The sequence below is a fragment of the Protopterus annectens genome, chromosome 9.part0 (genome assembly GCF_019279795.1).
Source record: "Protopterus annectens isolate FY-2018-M chromosome 9.part0, PAN1.0, whole genome shotgun sequence".
Classification (NCBI taxonomy): Eukaryota; Metazoa; Chordata; order Ceratodontiformes; family Protopteridae; genus Protopterus; species Protopterus annectens.
The window spans coordinates 1,618,616,003-1,618,642,290 of record NC_056743.1 but is presented as its reverse complement, the minus strand read 5'-3'; the positions used below and the strand labels follow the sequence as shown (position 1 = coordinate 1,618,642,290).

Below are 26,288 nucleotides of genomic sequence, written 5' to 3'. Positions count from 1 at the left end.
TAGGGCCACCTTATTGGTAATATCACCCCCTTGATCTTCATAAATTCTGTCTATAACAAAGAACAAGAATTTTTTAAATATCTTACATTGACAACTATGTAGAAACAAAGCATTATGTGAATCTTTGTTTTTTTATACTACGTACATGCTCACTTATTCGATCACGCAGTCTACGTGTGGTCATCCCCACGTAGAATGCGTCACATGTAACGCAAGAGGCTACATACACTAAATTCTTTGTATTACAGTTACACAGGCCTGGGCAGGCAATTGTGCGATCAAAACCTTTTATAACCAAGTGTGTACCCTCACTAATAAATCTACAAAGTCTACAGTTACCACACTTGGACATTTTTGATTTCCTAACTCTAGGTACCCTCTCCATGATTGTTTTTAGATTTTCACCCTTAATGAACACAATCCTAGGTGTTTTCCCAATAATATCCTTGGTAACATTGTCTAAACAATGGTTCCACACATCCCGTAACGATGCTGCAATAACAGTGGCCTTCTCATTGTATTTGAGAATCAGACATGATTTATCCTTCCCTATACTCTTGTCAATATTTTTCAAATCCATATTACTCATCACACTTACATCACTTCTCAATATAGGCAAAAAAAACGTATTCCTTTTCCTGACTACTTCCTTTTTCACCTTAAGTAAAAGTTTAAGTGGATACCCCCTATCCATCAACATACCTACAAGCTTGTACATTTCCTGTTTGAAAAGGGTATCATCACTAATTATCCTAGATAACCGTACCATTTGTCCCTTTGCCACCCCTCTTTTTTGATAATAGGGGTGGCAACTGGAATAATGTAAAAAGGAATTGGAATAACTGTCTTTCCTATATAATGTACTGGCCAATCCTTCCCCATCCTTGAAAATAGTCAAATCCAGATAATTCACTTTATCAACGCAGCATGCATAAGTAAATTGCAGAAAACTGGTGGAAGAATTTAAATATTCAACAAATTCAATAACACTGCTCTCATCCCCATCCCATAAGATGAGTAAATCATCCAGATACCTGTTATACAACACTACTTTCCCCCAAAATCTAGATTGAAAAATACAAGTTCTCTCCCATGCCAATAGTACAAGGTTTGCAAAAACTGGCGCACATCGTGCACCCATAGCAACTCCAGAACACTGCTGATATATTTCACCTTCAAATTTGATGAAGTTATTTTTCAAAACAGTTTCCATCAAATCACAAGTGATGTTGATCTTACTTTTGTCAAAGCTAGAACTAAGCAATAAACTGTCACGAAACATTTCCATACCTTCACTATGCGGAATGACTGAAAACAAATTAACAACATCTATTGTTAAAAAACAAAAAGTCCTATTGCACTTGCCAATAACCTTCAGCCTCTCCAAACAGTGCCACGAATCTTTAATGATGTGAACTACATCACTAGTGATAGTTTTACAAACTTCATCAACAAAAGCTGCAAGGGGCTCAGTCTTGGAACCCCTAGCAGATACTATTGGCCTTCCATGATAATTCTTTCCATGGCTTTGCAAGTAATACTAATGCACCTGTACCTGTAGTTTCCAGGATCTATTGAAGGTCCTCCCTTATGAAATGGGATAACCACTGCAATCTTTCATTCATGTGGCACAAAGCCTGTTTTATGACTGTAGTTGAATAATGTCTCTAGGTGTCCTGATAATTCATATTTTAGACTGTTGAGGAGGCATCCTGAGATTATCGGGGCCCATTGAGGCTGTGTTCTTGGCTTTAGTGAATGCAGCCTGTACATGCTCCCTAGTTATACATGAAGGGGTTATATTTGAGGGTATTATTCAAGGGGTTGTTGGGGGTGAAAGAGGGGGTAATGTTGGTGCTGAATTTGTCCACTGAAGGTTCGCTATATCACTAGGATCAGTGAATGTGGCACCATTAAACACCAGTTCAACACATTGCTGTATGCTGCCCTTGAGGTTTCTGATATAGCTATAGAAGACCTTATGGTTATCTTTCACCTGGGAGGATATTTTAACCTGAAATTTGGATTTGCTTGACCTAATTAGCCCTCTTAGTTGCCTATTTATTTTGGTGAAAGAGTTTTTATCTTTATAGGAATTACCCTTTCTGATTTTTGCAATAATTGTTTTTCCTTTCATTGTATATCTTATTTAATTTGGGATGTCGCCAGGGCAGTTTATTTCTGGGGCTAATTCTGGGCTTACTTCTGGTAAGTACAGCAGCCTGTATGTAGCCATTAACATGGTTGCGCAGAGTTTCTGAGAACAATTCAGCATAGGTCAGTGTGTTTTCTCAGGGTTTAGAGGTGCATGGAATTTTGATAAACCATCAGTTAATAACAGGTAATTTGCCTTGCAACAGTTAACTGTTACTGGTTTTAAATGGATTACAGAGATGATTTGGATTTCAAAGGAGACAACTTTATGGTTAGATCTTACCTGGGAGACATTGGGGGGGGGGGGTACAGTATTCTCCCATATTTGTATACACAAAGTCTAGTATGTTGGAGTCTTTAGTGGGGATATTTGCTGTTTGGTCAAGGGTGTTAGCATTTATGGAGTCCAGAAATCTCTATATCTATAGATTTGAGTTCATGTGGGATTCACAATCTATAGAGGGGTAATTAAAGTGTCCCATGATTAGGGTGTTAAATTGGATGATAAGTGTTTCCAGTAGGCCTAAGTATGCATTGTGATATTTTTTAGGACATGGAAGGTGACCTACAGCTGGCTAGGATATAGTACAGGATTTTGTCTATGATAATGGTAATCTGCATATGGAGTAACTCCACATCATCTTGTTTGACCACTTTCAACACCATCCCCCACTCTGGAATTATAGATAAGCTCACTAAACTAGGTGTAAATCCCTATGTCACAAGATGGGTTGCCAACTGGCTCACGGACAGAACCCACACTGTGAAAGTCGCGGATTCCAAATCCGACATCAGACCAGTGACAAGTGGAGTACCACAGGGTTCAATCCTGGGTCCTCTCCTGTTTGGTATCTACTTCTCTGAAGTGCAGGCCAACACAGAAGGTCTTTGGCTAACAAAGTCTGCAGATGACTGCAAACTAGGAGCCATAATCGAAAGTCCTAATGATGTGGACAAACTACAAAAGGGCCTCACTGAGACAGATACCTGGTGTCAAAGCCATGGCCTGAAGCTCAATGCCAAAAAGTGTATTGTCATCCCTTTGGTAAAACTCTGTACTCAAGCTTTTGAACTGACATGAGACTTTCATCAGACACTATTATGCGTTTGATGAGAGATGAATACAGTGATATTATTACATCTCTGGACCTAGATGCCATACCCTTGTTTATAAGTCTTACTGCCTTGGATACATGTTGGTTGAAGGCTGGGTTGCTATCTACATGAGTTTCAAGATCCCTAACCAATGAATTGACTTTTATGGGTGTTTTATTGATGACATAGTTACCCAGGATGGCAGACTTCCCAAAAGTTACTATTATGGATTTCATGGTATTGAGTTTCTAGCCATGGCTTTGGCGCCAAAGTTTTTATCTATAGTAAACATCCCTGAAGGGTGTTCTCATTTTTGGGGGGAGTCAGTGACTGCTGCTAGCTTACAATCATCTGCAGACTTGACTAGCCAGAGGCCTTTGACATTGGCTTACATCTGAGAAGTACATACAAAAGAGGAGTGGGCCTAGTGCAGAGCCCTGGTGGACTCCATTGGTGACCATCCTCTTTATGGAGATAACCTTACTGATTCTAACCTCCTGGGTCCTATCAGTGAGATAGCTAGCTACTCAGCATGTTATAATGGGGTTTATCCATAGCTCTGTAAGTCTGTTGGCAATGCCCAAGTAGGGTATTGTAGCAAATGCCTTAGCCCGATCTAGGTAGGCAGTATGCACTGTTTTCCCCTCATCCATTGCCTTAGTGACCTTTTCAAATAATTTACAAGATTCAGAAAGCATCACCTTCCTTTGACAAAGCCAAGTTGGGATGGATCCAGCATCTGGAGGTCTCCTATGTCCTTGTTGATAACTTCCATGATAATTCTTTCCATGGCTTTGCAAGTAATACTAATGCACCTGTACCTGTAGTTTCCAGGATCTATTGAAGGTCCTCCCTTATGAAATGGGATAACCATTGCAATCTTTCATTCATGTGGCGCAAAGCCTGTTTTAAGACTGTAGTTGAATAAATTCTCTAGGTATCCTGATAATTCATATTTTAGACTGTTGAAGAGGCATCCTGAGATTACCAGGGCCCATTGAGGCTGTGCAGCCTGTACATGCTCCCTAGTTATATATGAAAGGGTTATATTTGAGGGTATTATTCAAGGGGTGGTTGGGGGTGAAAGAGCAGGTAATGTTGGAGCTGAGTTTGCCACTGAAGATTCACTACATCACCAGGCTCAGTGAATATGGCACCATTAACCACCAGTTCAACACATTGCTGTGTGCTTCCCTTGAGGCTTCTGATATAGCTATAGAAGACCTGATGGTTATCTTTCACCTGGGAGGATATTTTAACCTGAAATTTGGCTTTGCTTGACCTAATTAGCCCTCTTAGTTTCCTATTTACTTTGGTGAGAGTTTTTATCTTTATAAGAATTACCCTTCCTGATTTTTGCAATAATTGTTTTTCCTTTCATTGTATATCTTGTTTAATTTGGGATGCCACCAGGGCAGTTTATTTCTGGGGCTAGTTCTGGGATTACTTCTGGTAAGTACAGCAGCCTCTATGCAACCACTGACATGGTTGCGCAGAGTTTCTGAGAATAATTCAGCATAGGTCGGTGTGTTTTCTCATGGTTTGGAGGAGCATTGAATTATGACAAACCATCAGTTGATAGCAGGTAATTTACCTTGGAGTAGTTCTTAACTGTTACTGGTTTTAACTGGATTACAGAGGTGAGAGCTTTATGGTCAGACCTTAACTGGGAGACATGGGGGGTGCAGTATTCTCCCATATTTGTATACACAAGGTCCAGAATGTTGGAATCTTTAGTGGGGATATTTGCTATTTGGTCAAGGGCGTTAGCATTTATGGAGTCCAGAAATCTCTATGTCTGTAGATTTTAGGCCATGTGGGATTCACAATCTACAGAGGGGAAATTAAAGTGTCCCATGATTAGGGTGTTAGATTGGATGATAAATGTCTTCAGTAGGTCCAAGTATGCATTGTGATCTTTTTTTAAGACATGGAGGGTGACCTACAGCTGGCTAGGATATGGTACAGGATTTTGTCTATGGTAATGGTAATCTTCATATGGAGTAACTCCAATACATCATCCTGTTTGACCACCATTGGAGGTATGCTTGTCATTGATGTATATTGAAACACCTCAACTTTTAGCCCTTGTCTGTGCAGCTGCTGGTCTAAAAGTTTGGAAGGCACTGAAAGCTTGCACTGCCAGGGTACTTTCTGACACTATAAACCATGTCTTGGCAACTGCACAGATTTCTATATTGTTGAGTGTGAGGAGAGCTTAGAGGGAGTGTATTTTTTTTATTTAGGCTCCAGGCATTGAGCAGTAACAGCTTGAGGTTCAGTTGAGTTGATTTTGCTGAATTACTAGGTTTGACAATTTGGCATTGCCTAAAAAAGGCACAATGGAGGCATTCATAGTCTTAGCCAGTATTTAAAGCTTAGAGGGGAAGGTGCAGACCACCTTTGGTAAAGCAACATGATCTGTTGACCATGTCCTCCCAAGTGACAAACACTGGATCCCATTAAACTGACACCAGAACGACAGACAGTTTTTGAAATCAATCATATTTTGCTCATATTGTGGCATCATTCTTAGTGATGCTAATATGCTGCTCACTGCCATGCTCATACCACCCTGAGACACATAGTCTGGAAGCTCCTTAATGTCTCTCTTCATATAGTCCAAGGAGGTACATCTCAGGTTACTTACACCTACACGGACTATGTTGGAATCATACTGGTACCTGTGGTGTAATGACTTGAGAGCATGAGTTATGTCCAAGGAGGTACATCTCAGGTCATTTACACCTACACAGACTATGATGGAATCATACTGGTACCTGTGGTGTAATGACTTGAGAGCATGAGTGATTTGGTGGATCCTGGCTCCATACACCTACATGGACTATGATGGAATCATACTGGTACCTGTGGTGTAATGACTTGAGAGCATGAGTGATTTGGTGGATCCTGGCTCCATACACCTACATGGACTATGATGGAATCATACTGGTACCTGTGGTGTAATGACTTGAGAGCATGAGTGATTTGGTGGATCCTGGCTCCATACACCTACATGGACTATGATGGAATCATACTGGTACCTGTGGTGTAACGACTTGAGAGCATGAGTGATTTGGTGGATCCTGGCTCCAGATAAACAACTAACAGTTATCTTTTCCTTGTTCAGCCTGGTTAGAGGGCACCAGTATATCTTTCAATGGAGTCCCTATGGTGAGAGTTCTGTGAAGTGCTTTTGCCTGCTTTAAGGGCTTAATGTTTAGGTTTCCACTGAGAGTGACAGTAAGTCTAGTGTTAGATGCTTTGTCTGAGTGCCTTTGTGCTTGCTGAGGCATGGCTTTACAAGTGGGTGGTCTAGGTGGTTTTTATTCCATATGAAGATTGATTTTAAGTGCCTCAGCATATGTTAGTCTATGTATATACTGTGTTTTTGTGAGGTGGGTGATGTGTGTGTGATTTCAATATCCTGATATGGACTTATATGCAAAAGTTTAGCCTCCGATTTCCTTGTGTAATTACACCTCTAACATACTATGTCTGATTCTTTAAGGATAAAGTGATTGTCAGTAAAAATGAGATAATTGCTAAATTGCCTCAAAATGCCCATATCCATCAAGGTGGCTACAGAGAAGTTAGGAAATGCCATATCCATACTGTCCAGTCCTTTGATTTGTGAGCTACAAGGGGGTGGTATATTAAGTTAGAAAAGTAATCAGGGTGCTTTGTTTGTGCAGATTAATAAGGGTGTTTTATTGGGGCAGATTATACTAAACAGTACTAAATTTGGCTAACTTTAATGTTTACACAATACTGAATTCTACTAAATCTCTAGGTATTGCCACTTGAGGCCCAACTATGTCATCTAAGCTTGTTGGTGTACAAGGTATTTGCATTATATTGCTGCATTACAGATTACAGTTTTACAGACCATTCTACAGAGAAAATTTGCTTTTTAGTTGTTTACTAATGCAGAGGAGACTGCTAACCCATGCAAACATACTACATTTCTGAGGTCCAGGAAAATGAGCAGGAGACAATATGTAGTAAAGGAGGTTTATTCAAGATCGATATTGGTTTGCTGGGTGGGCACTAAGTATCGCAGGTCTATGGAAAACAATGGGTGGGAAGAGTACATACATAGCTTACACAACAGTCAGTAGCAATGAAAGAGGGGAGAGATGGCCAGCTTGATAGCTCGAGTAATTGCAGAATCAATTTTGGTCCAATAAAAGGTTTTACAGCACATTTGTGTTCCATTATCTTTGTGTTTACCATTCTTAGGAATCATTTCTCCCATGAGGCATGACTGAATGTGATCATGAAGCTGTCTTGTGAAGTACCAATGTCAGCAGCAGTTGCACAACTAGGATGGGGCAAAGGGGGCAACTGCCCAAGTGCAAACTGTTAAGGGGCATGATCAAATTGTCAGTATTTGCTCTGACATAGGTACAAATACAGCAAGCAATTTGCTATTATTTAAACAAAGAAAAGAGAAAACTTTTTTTTTTTTTGCTCTTCACTTCTGAGTAGAATTGTGTGTGTGTGTGTGTGTCTGTGTGTGTGTGTGTGTGTGTGTGTGTGTGTGTGTGTGTGTGTGTGTGTGTGTGTGTGTGTTGGGACGTTAAATTGGAGGACAGCACTGAGCATAAAACTAGATAGATCCACCTCTGGTCAACACTAAACAATGTGATGTATTTGTAATTTCTGCAGAGTGAATTTAAATTTATGGTAATGATTATTAACGAGAGCTAGAAGTAAGATTGAACTGTATCTGACAGTAAAGTTCTGCCTGATAAAGCTATCAGGTGTACTAGTGTAATTTTGGAGAACTCAGGACAAATTAAGATTTTCTTCAGAATTATGCACAAAATCTAGTCAGGTCAGGTGTCAACACAAAAGTAACACCCTGCAACAGAAGTGCAGAATGACTAATTCATTCATTCTTTGGTTACCAAATTTATCCATTTTAAGGTTATGAGGTCGTTGGGCAGACACAGCATATCCCAATTCTCACTGAGTAGAAGCAGAGACAGTAATCATGTATAGGCTACCAGTTGATCATGGAACGCACACACACACACACACACACACACACACACACACACACACACACACACACACACACACACACACACACACACACACACACACACACACACAAACTGAAATAAGATATGCAGCCCCTACTGGCAGTTTGAAGGCTCACCAGCTCATCTGTGGTATGTCTGTTGGCAGTAGCCTGCTGATTTAGTAGTGAGATTTCTGCTTCACAGCTCCAGGATTCACTCTTAACTTCCTGTCACTATCTGTGTGGAGCTTAGCATGTTTTCCATGTCTTTGCAGGTTTTCTCTTAGTATTTCAGTTTCCTTCCTCCTCTACAAAAAATATGCTGTTTGACTGGCTACACTAAATAATCACACACACACACACACACACACACACACACACACACACACACACACACACACACACACACACACACACACACACACACATAGGTTCATAGGTTCATAGGTTGGTACTAGGCTATTAGCCCTAGGGCCTATACAAGCCTAGCCATAACAATTCCCTGGATATTTCTTCCCACAATATTTACTTCCATGGACCTCTGTCTAGCAGGGCGACTGACGTGATCCTGGGGGAATTTCCTATCTCCCATCCAATCGTCAAGGTTCCTTTTGAAGAGGACCAAGGAAGTGCTCTGCTTGACATGCATGGGCAGTCTTTTCCAGAGTATGGGGAGTCTCTGGGTCAAGAACCTATCCCTCCATCATGTTTTGTTCATTGTGATGACAAGGTTTAGATCCCTGGAGTGTGTGGTTCTGAGGAATTGGGATTTCTTTAACTGGAGCATGTCCAACAGCTCAGGTTTTGACATGGCCTTGTATGTTAAGCAGAGATCGCCTCTGAGTAGACAATATGCCACAGACTATAGCTGGAGTATTTTTAGATGGTTAGCATAGGGCATCTTTTTTAGGCTTGTGATTCCTTTAGTGAGGTATTTCTGTGGCCTTTCCAGCTGTTGCAGATGTCTTGTGAGGTACATACCAAATGAGGAGTTGTAGCCTATAATTGGTCTAATGAGGGATGAGTACTGTGGGACAATGACCTCCTTTTTTCTGGATGAAAAGCCCTTAGTGATGAGGTGTGCCACATAGAAGGATTTCCTGACTGTTGTTGCGATGTGGTTATCAATGGTTAGACCACTGTCCTCCTGTGTCCCTAAGTCTCTCATCACACTTTCAGTGTTTAGTGTACTGCCACCTATGTTGTAATTAATGGGTACATGGGTTTTCCCAAAGGGGATAACTATACATTTCTTGGCATTAAGTTTCAGCACATGGCTCTGGCACTAAGCATCTGTTTCTGTAAGGCCCTTTTGTAGAATATCTGCATCATTTGGGAATTCAATAATAGCTCACAGTTTGCAGTCATCTGCGAACTTTGTTAGCCAGAGTCCCTTAGTGTTAGCCTGTACTTCAGAGAAGTAGATGCCAAGCAAGAGTGGTCCCAGGACTGAACCCTGAGGTACTACACTTGTCACTTGTCTGGAGCTGGATTTGGAGTCAGCTACTTTTATATTCTGGGTTCTGTCAGTAAGCCAGTTGGCAACCCATTGAGTGATGTAGGGATTTATGTCTTGTTTAGTAAGTTTATCTATTATTCCAGAGTGGGTGATGGTGTTGAAGGCCTTAAGGAGGTCCAGATAGGCTGTGTGGACCGCCTTACCCTCATCCACAGCTCTGGAGACTGATTCTAAGAAGTCAACCAGGTTCAGGAGACAAGATTGGCCCTTCATGAACCCAAACTGGGTGGGGTCCAGTGTTTGAAGGTTGCCAATGTCTGTTTATAAGTTCCATGATAATGCATTCCATGCCCTTGCAGATCAGGCTCATCAGACTGATGGGGACGGTAATTCCCGGGATTCAAGGTGGATCCCCCCTTGTGGAGTGGGATAACTGTAGCTGTGCGCCACTCAGTGGGCATGAAGCCTGAGGTGAGGCTATGATTAAACATGACACTTAGGTGAGGTGCCAGTTCATTTTGTAGTTCATGTAGTACACAGCCTGGGATGTCATCTGGTCCCATGGATGCTGTATTCTTAGCTTTGGAGAGTGCGGTTTCTACCTTTGTGGCCATGATTACCAGAATTTGGCAATCTTTTGGTATTGAGATGGACCCTTTAGGGGGTTAGGGGGGGTGATGTTGGCACTGAATCGATCTGCCACGATACTGGCAATATCCTTGGGATCAGTATATTTAATGCCATTCTGTTAGCTCAGAGCAGATCTGAGCATTGCCATTTAGATTCTTAACATAACTATAGAATGCCTTGTGGTTGTCTTTGGAATCTTTGGCAATTTTATTTTTGTAACTAGCTTTGGAGGATTTTATGAGGGATCTCAGCTTCTTACTGAGGCTGGTAAGTGAGTTTTTTGCATCCTGGGATTTTCCTCTTTTCTGCAACAGTTTCTTCCTTCTGTTGTATAGTTTGTTTATCACAGGGGACCAGCAGATCGGCTTCCTTTTTTTGGAGGAGAGTGTCTTGGTTCTATTTGGGATGGCATGATTCATGCACTAGTTGATGTGCTCGTACAGTGCGTTAGTTTAGGATTCAGCAGTCAGTCTTTCAGCTCCCGTCTGCATGGGTGTCATGAAGTTTGTCACTTCTGACTTGAGTAGCATGAAGTTGGCTTTGGAGAAGTTTTTTATGGAGGTTTCCGTACTGGTGGATAGGGGTGGGATGTGGATGTCAAGGGTGATTTGCTTATAGTCAGACCTGACCAATGAGGGGGTGACCACTGGTGTGGAGCATCTATCTCCCATGTTGGTAATGACCAGGTCTAGGATATTGAATCCCCTGGTGGGACAATGGATTAGTTGATCCAGGACATTGGGAATTTATGAATTCCAAGAACCATTGGGAAAAGGTGTTGGTACCCAAGTAGTTTTCCCAGTTAATGGCAGGTTAGTTGAAATCACCCAGTATTTGGTTGTATCTTAATATTTTCCAATATGTTTAGAAAGGTGTAGTGAGAATCCTGGGACATGGTGGGGGATTTGTAGCAATCTACAAATTGGATTTCAGTCTTACCTAGTTTTAGTTGCACCTGGAGAATTTCGGATGCATTGTGTTGGGCAACTAGCCTTGGGGAATATGGACACTCCTCCACTTTTAGTGTTTTGGTCTTAGTTTGCTGGCTGAAGAGTGTGGTAAGAGTTGTAGCCTGGTATTGCAGGGGTACTCTCTGGAGTCTTGAACCAGGTCTCAATTACTGCACATATATTGATGTTCTCCATTTTTAGAAGTGTCTCAAGAGAATGCATTTTGAGGTTTAGACTTCTAGCATTGAGTAGCATTACCTTCAGATTTTGCATACTTGTATCTGTTACGGTGGTGGTTTTGTCCTTTAAACTTGCCTAAAAAAGGCACTATATGGGTGGCAAGAGCTTTAGCCAGTAACCTGAATCCCAGTGGTGGCAGGTGCAGACCATCTCTGGCAAAGCATTGTGGTTTGTCGATCATGTTGTCCCAGGCAGACAGATACTGGATACCCTTTGAATGACACCAGAAGCTTAGCCAATTGTTGAAGTCAATCATTTTGTCCTTATACTGTGGTATCATTCTGAGCGAAGGCAGGATGCTACTCAGGGCTAGGGTCATACCTGCCTGGGCCACATGATCTGAGAGCTCTTCCATGTCCCTTTTCATGTAGTCCAGGGAGGTCTGTCTCAAGTGATTCACTCCAACATGGACAATGACAGAGTCATATCTGTATTTGTTAGGGAGTGACTTGAGTGCATGCATTATGTGGCAGATCCTGGCACCTGACATGCAGCTGACTGTTATTTTCTCCTTGTTCAGCCTGGTGAGTGGGACATCAGTGTGCCTGACTATAGAGTCACCTATGATTAAAGTGTTGGGTACGTTGTCGCCTTAGCGGCTGTTGTTGAGTGGCACACTGGTGTTGTGGACTATGTGTCACTTTGGTTGTGATTGGTGTTTGTTTATGTTCCAACTTTGGAGGTCCTTGTTGCTTGGGCAGGTTAATGTTAAGGGCCTCCACATATGTGGGTTTAGTGTTGCTATGTGTGGGTGTTGATGTTGTGGGTTTTGAAGGGATATGTGTTGCTTGAGGTGTAGTGCAGGTGTTAACCTTCTCCTCTTGACTGTCTAGAACAATCTTGGCTGGAGAGAGCTTTGCTTCCAGTTTGGCTATGTAAGTACATCTCTCTCAGGTTGTAGTGTTGGGTGGTAGGAGGAGAGGGTTGTCTGTGTACATGAGGCAGTTGCCACATTGCCCCAGTATGCCCAGATTCACCAGGTGGACAAGAGAAATCACCAGAAGCTGACCCTTGGACATGCCTGTTTAGGTGCATTTTTTTGTAAAGTACAAGAGCTGTTTTCCCTTACCTTTACAAGGTACTTTGCAATTATAGGCTGTTTAGCACTTACAATTAATTTCTCCTTAATAACAAGGACAGTTGAGTGTTTGTATCAGTTTAAGGCTTCCTAGTGCTTTCCAGCAGGTTCTAGAGCAAGTGCTAGACACACACACACACATATATATATATATATATATATATATACACACACACACACACACACACACACACACACACACACACACACACATATGTGTGTGTGTTCTTTTTACCTTTGCCCTTGTAGCTCAGGTAATGAATGAAAAGAGTCTGAGAACCAGTCCCCTTATCTAATTAATAAATAATTAAGACATATTCCAACAAAAAAAAAATAACCACTGAATGGACTTGTAGACTCTGCACAGAAACCGTCTCAGCCAAGAATGAACTAGAGGACCAAGCTCACTGAAACAGCAGCTCTGAAAGCCGTGATCATTTGTCACCCAGAGTAATTAATTATACACAAACAATGCAGCCTGTTAATCTGTCAGTCAAAATATTAATTGCTATATGATTATGTTGCAGTAGCCATGCCTTGGCCCTGGAACACAGTTCTTGCAACTATATGCATAGATACACAGTGATGACCATCCATCATGAGCTTTCTTTATGAAGGAGTTTTCTAACCCAAAACAAAAAGGTTGTAAGGCATGTGAACCAAACAACAAATCAAACAAACAAAACATGCTAAGAACCAAGTAAAGATGTTGTTAAAAGGTATTTTATTGAGAGCTTTCATCAGCTGGATTACTTTCTTAGTTGGTGGGTTCTAACATCAGTCCCCCAGTGAGTTTTTCTGGAGCATGTGGTTCTTTAATGGGTGACCAGGAGGTGTTATTGTGTTCCACACAATTGAATGGGGGTTCACAAGCAAATCATTTAAGTAGCAGTTAAGGCTCTTATAGATCGGGACTTGGTAGTCTTGCAGGTAATTTTTCTAACAATGCACTTAAGTTGGGGCCAATTTTACAAATGAATGTGGGTCATGATTACAAGAAAGGATTTGATTACAGGATTGCTATAGCTAATGGAGTCCAGGCATCGTGGGTGATGTATAATGAACAACTTAAATATCTGGAGGCAAAGCTTTTGTGGTGCAGTACTTTACAGGTAGAGAACGCATACTTTCAGAAATGTGTCCATGTCAAAAGGGTACCCGGGGCCCTGCAGTTATTTAAATTTCCTAACAATGTGCAGTTTGGAAATTAATTTTATGAGTCAGCCAACATAATGGCTTTGCTATCCAGTTAATGCAAGCCATTATAAATAACAATGAGAAGCTTATTCCTGTTTTATACCAAAATATTTCTAAGTTAAATAACACCATTAGCATGACCTAATGTTTCAGGCTGATGGTACTACATATAGTGAGGTTTTCACAAAGTTATGAGAAAGTATGAAGACATTTTGAGAAGGAAGATGGGCATGCTGGACAGAGATTTGCATGAAAATAACAGTGCTGCATATCCTTTGCCTAAATCTGCATACAGTAGTGTTGTTTTGCCCATCCCTAGCACTCAGGGGGGTGGGGGACCTGACAAATCAAATTCTAGTGATGTTCATTAGCGGTTTTCAGAGACCAATGTCCATTTAGATTTTCCAGCACTGACGATCAGCTCGTTAAGCACACAACAATGTCATGGTGCCATCGGCCCAGTATGTCCACAGTCCCTCAAGGCAACATCAGAGAGGCAGAGGAAGAGGGGGAAGAAGAAGAAGGAGAAACTAACCAATGACTTTATTATTGAAGTTTCACATCATGGAGTTGTTCCCTCCCATGGTAACTTTAGAATTTGCAATTATAGTCATCTACTTATTGACATTAGCTATTTTAAGGTGTTCACTAAATGTTTTCAGTTTGTACCTACAGGCCGTTGGTGTATTGTAGATTTGTTAATGGACTTTACATTGGTTTTGAGGACATTGAACCTGGCATGTTTATTATTGAACAAGGTATTAGACTTGCCAAACCAATTGCTAAAGAAAAAAAGTGTGTTCAACTCCCCAATGCACTCGGTGTTAACAGGTTTTTGAGAAATTACTTAACAAGCACTTCATAACTTATCTATTTTAGAGAATAATTTTTTTATGAATTTGTCTTCCAATTGTGCAATAAGGGTTATGAAACCTGATAAAGGTGGGTAGGGTTGTGATTATGAACACAATGGACTACTATGCTGGAAAAACAAAAAACATGCTAACAAAGCTCCACATCCAATCAAAAATGAATTTGAAAAAAACTTTATTATGTAAAGCGCTTTTCATCTCCCCTATTAGAGAGACTTCTTCAGACATTACAGCACATCATTCTACAAGTTTTAAATACCTAACATCATTACATATTAGAAAGGGTGTATGAACACCTTTACAGTATTAGGACAGCTGAACAAGACAATGTGTTGGCTAGGCACACTGGACTTTACCCATCCCATTCGTTTAAGTTCAGAGCTATTGATAGAGTCCCTACAGATGGGAGAGGTGTCCCAACATCATTATTTTTGGAAAAGTTGGAATTGATATGACAACTCCGTACTAGAGCTTGCCAAATGAGATTTATTCTATTTCATGTATACTTAAATTAAAAAGTTTAACACGTTAAGCTTTGGTTTTACAAGTGGCTTTGATCTCCTCCTAATTTTTTGTAATTATATATATTTATTAGTTTTTAAAACGATGACAGTTTTTAAACACACATTTTTACAAGAGATGAATTTTAGTATGTGTTTATTTATTTATTTATATACTTATATATATATATATTTGTTTTATCAAATCGGTTTATAACTATATGTATAAAAGTTAGGCACTTTATGTTTTAAATGTTGGGAATAAATTGTATTTTAATTGAATAAGTTCATTGATTTGTTGGGTGGAATAATACGTAATAATGTTAGGTATTTAAAACTTGTAGAATGGTGTGCTGTAATGTCTGAAGAAGTCTCTCTAATAGGGGAGACGAAAAGTGCTTTATATAATAAAGCTTTTTTAGAATTCATTTTCAGTTGGATGTGGAGTTTTGTTAGCATGTTTTTTTGTTTTAGTAGTTTAATATGTTTTCCTAGTTTGTCTGACTACTATGCTGGGATAGCTTGTATTTTAAATAATGAAGATCATTATGTTATTGTTTCTAGGAACGAGATCAATATTGCTTACACTAAGATTGACTATATGATTCATGGCAATTTAATGCAAGGGATTATTGGCAAAATTTTATTTGATTTCTTAGTCTCTGTGGATACCATTGTTCCAGAGATATTTAGGGTTCCTAAAGTCCACAAATCTATTGATAACTCACAGTTTAGACCAACTGTAGTGGCTAGACGTTCTAAAACCCACCCCCTTGCTTTTTATATAGATTATAAGATTGAGCTGTTCTTAAGCCGGTATAGGTATTTCATTAAAGACTCCTTGGAATTTCACAGAAAAATGAGATCTGATTTTTATTATGACAAATTAATTTTTGTTACAGTAGATGTGGCCTATTTATTTTCCTTCATTCCACATGTCACTGAACTACAATGGTTTCATAAGGTTTTATAGCTTTGTGAGCTTTTGGATAACAAAAAATGAACCTGCTGGTTGAATTTATGGAGTTTATTTTAACTAACATTTGTTTTTGTATTTTAATGGTGAATGTTGAACAAGTGCAAGGGGTGGTGATGGGTCCTTCTTGTGCCCCTATTTACACCAACATGGTTCTTTGGGTATGGGAAAAGAGTAACATTTTTCATTCTGGATTTTCCAATGCTTGTTGTTTTTATGCTTGATTTTTGTATATTTGTATTTTATAGAAAAAAATCACTTAAAATTTTATATTAATTTTTAGAGTACATAAAAGTGTGTACTTCTTTTTTCCAGTTTACTCATACCATTTCTAGTGAATGTATTCACTATTTGGATGTTATTTTTGGCTAAGGATAGACTGAAACATGGTTTCACTTCCAGTATCTTCTTCTTCTTTCAGCTGCTCCAATTAGGGGTTGCCACAGCAGATCAACTGTTTCCATTTCTTCCTGTCCTCTGCATCTTACTCTGTCAAACCAACCACTTGCATGTCCTCTCTCACCACATCCATAAAACTTATGTTAGGCCTTCCTCTTTTCCTGTTACCTGGCAGCTTCATCCTTAGCATCTTTTTCCCACTATACTCTGCATCCCTCCTCAGCACATGTCCAAACCAATGTAATCTTGCCTCTCTGGCTTTGTCTCCAATCCTTCCAACCTGGGCTGACCCTCTAATATACTTATTCCTAACCCTGTCCATCCTCTCACACCCAGTGCAAATCTTAACATCTTCACCTCTGCCACATCAAGCTCTGACTCCTGCCTTTTTGTCAATGCCACTGTCTCCAACCCATATAACATAGCTGGTCTCACTATCCTCTTGTAGACCTTCCCTTTCACTCTTAGTGGTACTCGTCTGTCACAAATCACTCCTGACACTCTTCTCCACCCACTCCATCCTGCCTGTACTGTCTTCTTCATCTCTCTTCCACACTCACCATTACTCTGAACTGTTGATCCCAAGTACTTAAACTCATTCACCTTCACCACCTCTACTCCCTGCATCCTCACCATTCCTCTATCCTCCCTGTCATTCACACACATATATTCTGTCTTAGTTCTGCTGACCTTCATTCCTCTTCTCTCTAGAGCATATCTCCACCTCTCCAGGGTCTCCTCCACCTGTTCCCTACTCTCACTACAGATCACAATGTCATCTGCAAACATCATAGTCCACGGGGACTCCTGTCTGATCTCATCTGTCAACCTGTCCATCACCATTGCAAATAAGAAAGGGCTCAGAGCTGATCCTTGATGTAATCCCACTTCCATCTTAAACGCATCCGTCACTCCCACTGCAGACCTCACCGCTGTCACACTACCCTTGTACATATCTTGTACCACTCTTACATACTTCTCTGACACTCCTGACTTCCTTATACAATACCACAACTCCTCTCTAGGCACCCTGTCATATGCTTTCTCTAAATCCACAAAGACACAATGCAACTCCTCCTGACCTTCGCTGTACTTCTCCATCAACACTCTCAGAGCAAACATTGCATCTGTAGTGCTCTTTCCTGGCATGAAACCATACTGCTGATCACTAATCATCACCTCCCTTCTTAACCTAGCTTCCACTACTCTTTCCCATAACTTCATGCTGTGACTGATCAGTTTAATCCCTCTGTAGTTACTACAGCTTTGCACATCACCCTTATTCTTAAAAATCGGTACCAAAACACTTTTTCTCCATTCCTCAGACATCCTCTCATTGTCCAAGATTTCATTAAACAATCTAGTTAAAAACTCCACTGCCATTTCACCTAAACACCTCCATGCTTCCACAGGTATGTTATCTGGACCAACAGCCTTTCCGTTCTTCATCCTCTTCATAGCTATCCTTAATTCCTCCTTGCTAATCCCCTGCACTTCATGATTCACTATCCGCACATCATCCAACCTTCTCTCCCTCTCATTCTCTTCATTCATTGACCCCTCAAAATACTCTTTCCATCTGCTCAACACACTCTCCACTCTCCTCGCTTGTGAGTACGTTTCCCTCATTATCCTTTATCACCCTTACCTGCTGCACATCTTTACTAGCTCGGTCCCTCTGTCTAGCCAGTCGGTACAGGTCCTTTTCTCCCTCCTTAGTGTCCAACCTTTTATACAACTTTTCATACACCTTATCCTTAGCCTTTGCCACCTCTCTCTTTGCCATGCACCTCAACTCCTTATACTCTTGTCTACTTTCTTCATCTCTTTGACAATCCCACTTCTTCTTCGTCAACGTCTTTCTCTGTATACTCTCCTGAACTTCTTCATTCTACCACCAGGTCTCCTTGTCCTCCTTCCTCTTTCCAGATGTCACACCAAGCACCTTTCTAGCCATCTCTCTTACTAGCTCTGCTGTAGTTACCCAGCTATTCGGTAACTCTTCACTGCCACCCAGTGCCTGTCAAAACTCTTCCCTGAACATCACCTCACAATTACCCTTTTTCAATTTCCACCATTTGATCCTTGGTGCTGCTCTCACACTCATCCTCCTCTTCTTAATCACCAGTGTCATCCTACAAACCACCATCCTATGCTGCCTAACTACACTCTCCCCTGCCACCACTTTACAGTCTCCAATCTCCTTCAGATTGGCCCTTCTACATAAGATATAATCCACCTGTGTGCATCTTCCTCCACTCTTGTTTGTCACCCTATGTTCCTCCCTCTTGTTAAAATATATATTCATCACAGCCATGTCCATCCTTTTCACAAAATCCACTACCATCTGACCTTCTGCATTCCTTTGCTTAACACCATACCTACCCATCACTTCCTCCTCCCCTCTGTTCCCTTCACCAACATGCCCATTGAAATCTGCTCCAATCACCAGTCTTTCACCCTTGGGTACAGTCATCACCACTTCATCCAACTCACTCCAAAATTTTTCTTTCTCATCCATCGCACACCCACCTTGTGAAGCATATGCACTAACAACATTCATCATTACACCATCAATTTCCATCTTCATAAACATCACTCTATCCATCACTCTTTTCACCTCCAAAACACTCTTAGCATACTGTTCCTTCAGGATAATGCCTATGCCATTTCTCCTCCCATCCACACCATGATAAAACAATTTGAAACCACCTCCGATACACCTAGCCTTGCTCCCCTTCCATCTGGTCTCTTGCACACACAATATACCAACCATCCTTCGGTCCATCATATCAGTTAGCTCTTTCCCTATACCAGTCATACTGCCAACATTCAAAGTTCTGACCCTCACTATCACAGTCTTAGCCTTTACCTGCCTTCGGGCATGCCTTCTGCCTCTTCTCCTCCTTCGGCCAACAGTAGCCCGATTTCCGCCAGCATCCTGTTGGCCAACAGTACTGGTGGCTGTCATTGTTAACCCGGGCCTCGACTGATCCGGTATGAATTTTTGTACTGTTTTCTGCATATGTGATTTGGCAAAATTTTACGCCGGATGCCCTTCCTGATGCAACCCTCCCCATTTATCCGGGCTTGGGACCGGCACAAAGAAATGCACTGGCTTGTACATTCCCAGTGGCTGGGTTGGTTTCACTTCCAGTATACATCACAAAAAAAAAAAAATTCAAATTTATACTTAAATTTTTGAAGCAGTCATGCTTTTCTTCAAAAGAGGGTCTGTATTAAAGGGCAAATGGTCATGGCATCATGAAAAACTTGACTTCTAATTATGACAAACTCATGCAGGATCTCAATTTCATTGCCCAGATGTTTATTGAAAGGGGTTACCCCACTGAGTTACAGACAGAAATTAAGAACAATAATTTAGAGGTTATGAGCTTTAAATATAAACCCATGTTGGGGGTTGATTTAGACAGCCCAATGGTAATTGGAACAAATTATAATTATAATTTTACTTCTAAAATGAATGTGATGGTACACAAATATGGTAACAACTTTATAAATATTAAGGGGACTATTAGATGCCACTGGGATGTGTTAAAACCCTCTCCAGAATTTGGGGAGACCATTCTTGTTCAACACATTCATTTATAAAAGGAAAAGAAATATTAAGGAGTTATTGGAAAGACCATTGAATAACAATATTAACAATGGTGTTAGGGTTACTGGTATTGGTAACAAAGGGAAGAGAGCATGGGACAGAAACAAATGTGGTATGTGCAAACAGGGCTCTTATATTTTGGAAGGTGATACCTTCAATTTAAAAGCTAGAGAAATGTTACTAACCTCTGACGGGCATTTCAACTATAATAGTAAAGGTGTTATTTCTTTAGTGTGCTGTTCATTTTGCACAGCATCTTATGTTGGAAAAATGGAATGTATGCTTAGGAAAAGATTATGTGAGCTTAATTATGATATTATGCATTGAGGGGAGACTGATGCTTTATATACGTATATAAGGAATTTTGAAGCAAGTGTTTATAAATTTTTCATGTTGGAACAGGTACCTTTAAACCTATGTGGTAGTGCATGGAAAACTTTAATTGAATACTGAAAGCTTTTTGGCAACTGAAGTTGGATGCTAATGCAGCACCTAGTTTAAATGAGTATCTCTCCATTTCTAGTATTTTAAAATTACACGCTGTTTGTTTGTAAATAAGATTAATAATATTAGTTGAATTTTGTTTTTTAGTATTATTGCTTTTATAGGATTTTTTAATGGTTTGTATGCTCAGCCTGTGGGATGATTGGTTGGTAACATGCTGCCAGTCACACCTATTTGGTTATTTAAGTTGTTTGAGGATGTTCTGTTTTAATCTTATGAAGTCTGATTTTAGGAGATGAATGTGCTCAATAAAATATATATTAGCAACATCTTGGCTTGTCTCATTTATAAAGATTTTTCCTTGCTTTCAGACAGTTTACCAATTATGGGATAGGACAGTGAAAGTAAAGATTAGATTCCAGTCAGTGAGCTGGCTCTACTAAAATAAGCTGTTGTGTATTCATATCAATCTGAGTCAAAGATTTGGCCTTGAGAATAGGTTTGTATTGCATGCCTGTGGCAGTATATTCCAAATCTGTGAGGCATTTCATGTAGTAGAAAGTAAGTGGTCAGATAATTTTAGCTGTGAGACACTGGGTGAAAAAAATAAAGTCTGACTTTTTTCTCTAATTGTCTTCCAGGCAAAACCCCTGTTGCTATGTTGATGGTACACCATTCATCTGGCATTAAATCCATACTTTCTGCTGGTAATGAGACTGACTATGACTCACCATATAAATATATGGTGAATTCAAAAATAGTCAGTGCAAAAACTTCAAGCAAGAGGAAGAATAACCTCACACATCCTATTGTTTTCACATTTGACGTAAAAAAGGTGTGTATATTTCACTTGTATCAAGTATATAACCATCTAGTTTTCTTATTAAGAGCTGTGAAATTTTATAATGAATGCAAAATGTTAGAAAAATATACATTTTACTTACTGAAATATTCAGTATATTCTGACCTTCGCATCCAAAATTTAATTTTGTGATTTTTTTTTACTTGAACACAATAAAACTGAAATGCATGCACAAACAAGCTTGTTCTCTTCTACTCTATTTCAGTCTCCTGTTAACATGTCTCTGCCCAAAATGTTTGGTTCCTTCTTGGCAACTGTGCTGCACCATTCAAAGATACTGGCTTAATTAGGTTCCTGCCAAGCTTACAGAATTTGTAAGAGGTGTTTTTTTCATAGACGTGCAAAATATCTCTGCTGTTCTATGAAGAAACTTTACAAGGAGTGGCATGGCCAAGATGGCTAAATGAAAGCAGCAGTTGGTGAAGCTCTTTGACTGACAACTTTTCTCTGACAGAAAATATTATCAAAAAATTCAAATTAGGAGATACTTGTTAGCTACTTTTATTAATTAATAGAGACAAGATTTATAACTTCAAGTTCATCAAAAGCTGTAATGTTCCTGTCATAATTTCAACTGCTTGGATTAAGACAGAAGAAACTTCTACATTAGCCACTCAATAAATGGTATTCAGGATTCTTGTGTTAAAAAGACATCCAGTCAATAATATCTAGTATACAAAATGCATTACTTAAAATGGACAGACAGGATACCAAAATAGTAAGTTTTAAAGAAGAGACCAGAAAGAAGATGGAACATTTAGAAATTCTTATGAAACAACAAAGTGCACAAATCAGCAGTAGGGAAGAAGCTTTAAATGATCATGAAAGGAGAATATCTGAAGATGAGTCTCAGAGTGAATTTGTTTTAAAGCAAAATAACTGTCTCATAGATAAAGTTGATGATTTATAAAATAGGCTGAAACTAAATAACATTAGAATTTAGGGTATACCTGACGCACAGAAAGCATTTGACAGGGTTAACTTGATATATCTGTTTGATATGTTATCATACTTTAATATACCTCAGGATTTTATTTTAACATTAAGGAAAATATATAATAACGCATATACAAATCTATTTATCAACCAAGAATGCTCTAAAAGAATACAAATTAAAAATGGTACCCGACAAGGGTGCCCACTATCTCCTATCTTATTTAATCTTTATTTGGAACCATTATTTTTACACCTTAAACAAAATGTATTCTACAATCCCCCAACATTATATGGTATGAAGATAAATATGGCTACTTTCGCAGATGATTTAAACATCTACTGTACCACACCTGTGTCAGATACTGAGAAAATATTAAAAGCAGTAGAAGACTTTGAGAAAATTTCTAATTATAAACTTAATTTTAAGAAATCCAAAATATTCCCATTAAAGACACTTACACCCTTCTCATTGTTACCTTTGATAGGACAGGTAATGACGGAAGAAAGAACTAAATATCTGGGTATTGTATTTTCAACCGACAATAGCAATTTTTTTATAAATAATGTTAAGTCAACTTGGGATCAGATAACATTGGACTTGAAAAGATGGAGTAAACTGAAATTACCAATGATGGCAAGAACTGCGATTATCAAAATGAATGTTCTTCCCAGAATACTATATATATTTAGAGCTACACAACTCAGAATCACGAGGAAATTCTTTAAACAGCTTCATTTAGGACTAGGAAGATTTCTTTGGGAACCTAGGAAAATGAGGATAACATATGAGAAACTGATGGCTCCAAAGAATAGGGGAGGTCTAGACTTACCGGATTTCGAAACCTATTACTTGGTAATTAATGCTAACAGAATTTTAAGGGTGATTCACTTTGATAGAGGTACTCTGAAATGGGCGCCCAAATGGATGGTCTTAACTTATAGACATGTAACTAGAGTGGGAATTAACTGTAAAGCTTTACCCTTTTTGAATAGGGGAACACTCATTAAATATGACTTAATGGAACATATTAAAACCTATGTAACTTCAATTCAAAATCTGTTTACTTCATTAAACCTATTAAAATATATGATGGTGTTTCAACCACTCCACAAGAACCCAAATTTAGTAATAGGGAATAAATTGATAGACTTACAGAAATTCCCTCTAATAAAGGATCTAATCATATGGGATTTCTACCCCTTGCTTGGGATATCAGTTCACGATATTTTAAAAGAGAAAAGTCTTCCTATTTCCTATCTAATTATCATGAGACAATTAAAAGATCTGGCTATAAATTATTTCAATAACCTTGAATTTAAAGAAGAGGAATTAAATATATGTCGTAATTTATGGGATGCTCTGATACAAGACAACAAATATATAACTACCTCATATAAACTGATAAAAGAGATGAAACATAATAAACATATTCTCTTATCGAATTACTGGAGGGAAAAATTAATATTAGTTGACGACAGCAAGATCTTGGAAGCATTTAATCTAACATTAAAGTCAGTATCCCTTCAAAAATTACTATTTACACAATTGATGATATTTAACAATGCCTACTATACCCGTCTTACTCTTCATAAATTTGACTCAAAGAAATCGCCTAATTGTCCATACTGCACAGACCAGACAGCTGAATTGTTTCACATGTTTTGGAGTTGCAAATGCATTTTTAAACTTTGGAATTCGTTAAAACTACAGTTACAGAAAATGGGCTACCAACACTCAACACTCTCTTGGGAATTTATGATCCTACATATTCCCCCAGATAACTTGGATACATCAAAAAAGATCATAATCATGAATATTTGTTTATTAATGAAACTATACATAGCTTCAAACTGGTTGAACCCAACCCAGACATCTTGGGAAAATTTTAGAACATTAGCAATAAGACACATATTAGCACACAAATTGTTAATCAATGACCATAAGAAAAGCATACATAATGTTAAAATATGGGAGCAAATCTTTAATATTGTGTTGGCCTAGGGGTTCTTATCCACTGTTACTCAGGATATATATTTATAATACAGATTCAATCTTAGATTAGATATAGGTTATAATAATAATATAGACTGATGGCTTTTTTATGATGTACTTCCTTCTTAATATTTTGTGTTAATATACAATGTTTGTGTAACTTTTGGAAGCAATCATGTACATACTGTATATATATTGTAGTCTGTAGTTATATAATTGGAAAATAATAAAAGATGGATTATTGAAAAAAAGAATTTAGGGTATACCTGAAATGTATGAGGGAGGCAGTATAATAAAGTTCTTAACAACCTGGCTACATAAAACATTCAATCTACCATAAACTTTATATTTTGGAATTGAAAGGGCATATAGATCCCTAAGAACACTTTGAAGAATGAAAACTCTCCACAATGTTCAGTTATAGCTAAGTTTATGTCTAGATTAGAAAAAGATCAAATATTAAAAAGAGCATGGTCTAGCCCACCTATTAAAATAGGTCAACATGTAGTCAGATTTTAAAATTAGCATTCCAGTAAAGTAAGGTGTAAAAGAAAATATTGTTTGCCACTGATCAAGGAACTTAAAAAGAACAATATTAAAGCCACGTTGATGTTTCCCACAAAGATTAAATTATTTCTTTCTGATGGAAATAAAATATTTGGCACAATGGATGAGGCATCCACTTTTGTTAACAATACAATACTTAATAATACCAAAGAAATGGAGTGAAACAGTATATCCCTAAAGACAAAGAGTGAGCTGAATATCTGGAAAACTGCTTCTAAAATTAAAAAGCTGAAAAACAAATTACCTTTATTCTCTGATTGCAGGACTCTTATTTTCTGAAATAATGCATTTACCTTTAAGTAGAAGGGTTGTGTTGGATGTTAAACTTCAAAACCTATGTACATATGCATTTATTATTTTAAGCTAAAAATTCATGTTGAGGAACAGAATTGATTAGTTTTACTGATTTACTAAATTTAGAGTTAATAACAATATATTTCATGTAACTAAATGTATAAGTGTATTTCTAAATTTTAAACAAATACTTCCTTTAAAAGAATATCAATAAATTATAAGCAATAGAATTGGCAACTTTTAGACTATATTAAGAATGTTATTGTATTTGTTCAACTTTGCTTACTATGTGCATTGCTGGGTTAACTGAACATCATATCTAAGGAATATGCTAATTAGAAATGATAAAGTGTTGGTGATTTTGTTTTCTTTATTCCTGTGTAACACATTCCTTTCATGGGCATTTATAAAGCAAACACTTAAAGAAAGCTTGAGAGCAAAAGAATATTTCAGTTGTGTCAGAATGCTGGATTACTGCTTGCCTTGCTTTCCACCTTGAGCTGTTCTGAAGAAGATCTAGGTGAAAGTTTATCACTGATGTCTGTGAAAACAAAAAGGAACTTTCTTTTTTTCTTTTTTTTTTTTTTTCAAGTATATATGTGAGAAATCTACTCCAAATAACACATTTTTCTTTTCTTTTCTTAGACGTGAAGAATTGGTAAAACAAAAACTATAGTAATGTTTTATACTGATCTGCTGCTGACATATAAAATTAGCAGCTTCCGTGTGGTGTGAATTGTAATTTTAATATGCAGTAATCAAATTCTAATGTCAGGATATGAAGCTTAGATCAGAACAGCATTTCACAATGGCTAAACCTCACATTCAAATTAAACAAGCAGGAATTATTTTATATATAGTCAAGATTGCTTGTAATACTAGAATTAATAACAGTAAATATCTCATGAATATTAAGCATAAACACAAAGAGTGAAATATCTAAGATTAATAAAAGAAATGTGTCAGTAAATTAAGAAATATATATGCATACTGT

General features: G+C 38.5%; 1 protein-coding gene across 1 annotated transcript in view; it reads left to right on the top strand.

Annotated features, from left to right (window-relative positions):
• Positions 1-26,288, top strand: part of LOC122810730 (latent-transforming growth factor beta-binding protein 1-like) — a 573,718-nt gene that overhangs the window by 488,058 nt on the left and 59,372 nt on the right. The window contains exon 20 of the mRNA XM_044082294.1: positions 21,284-21,477. Coding sequence (XP_043938229.1) covers positions 21,284-21,477 — 194 coding nt within the window. The remainder of the gene's footprint in view (positions 1-21,283; positions 21,478-26,288) is intronic.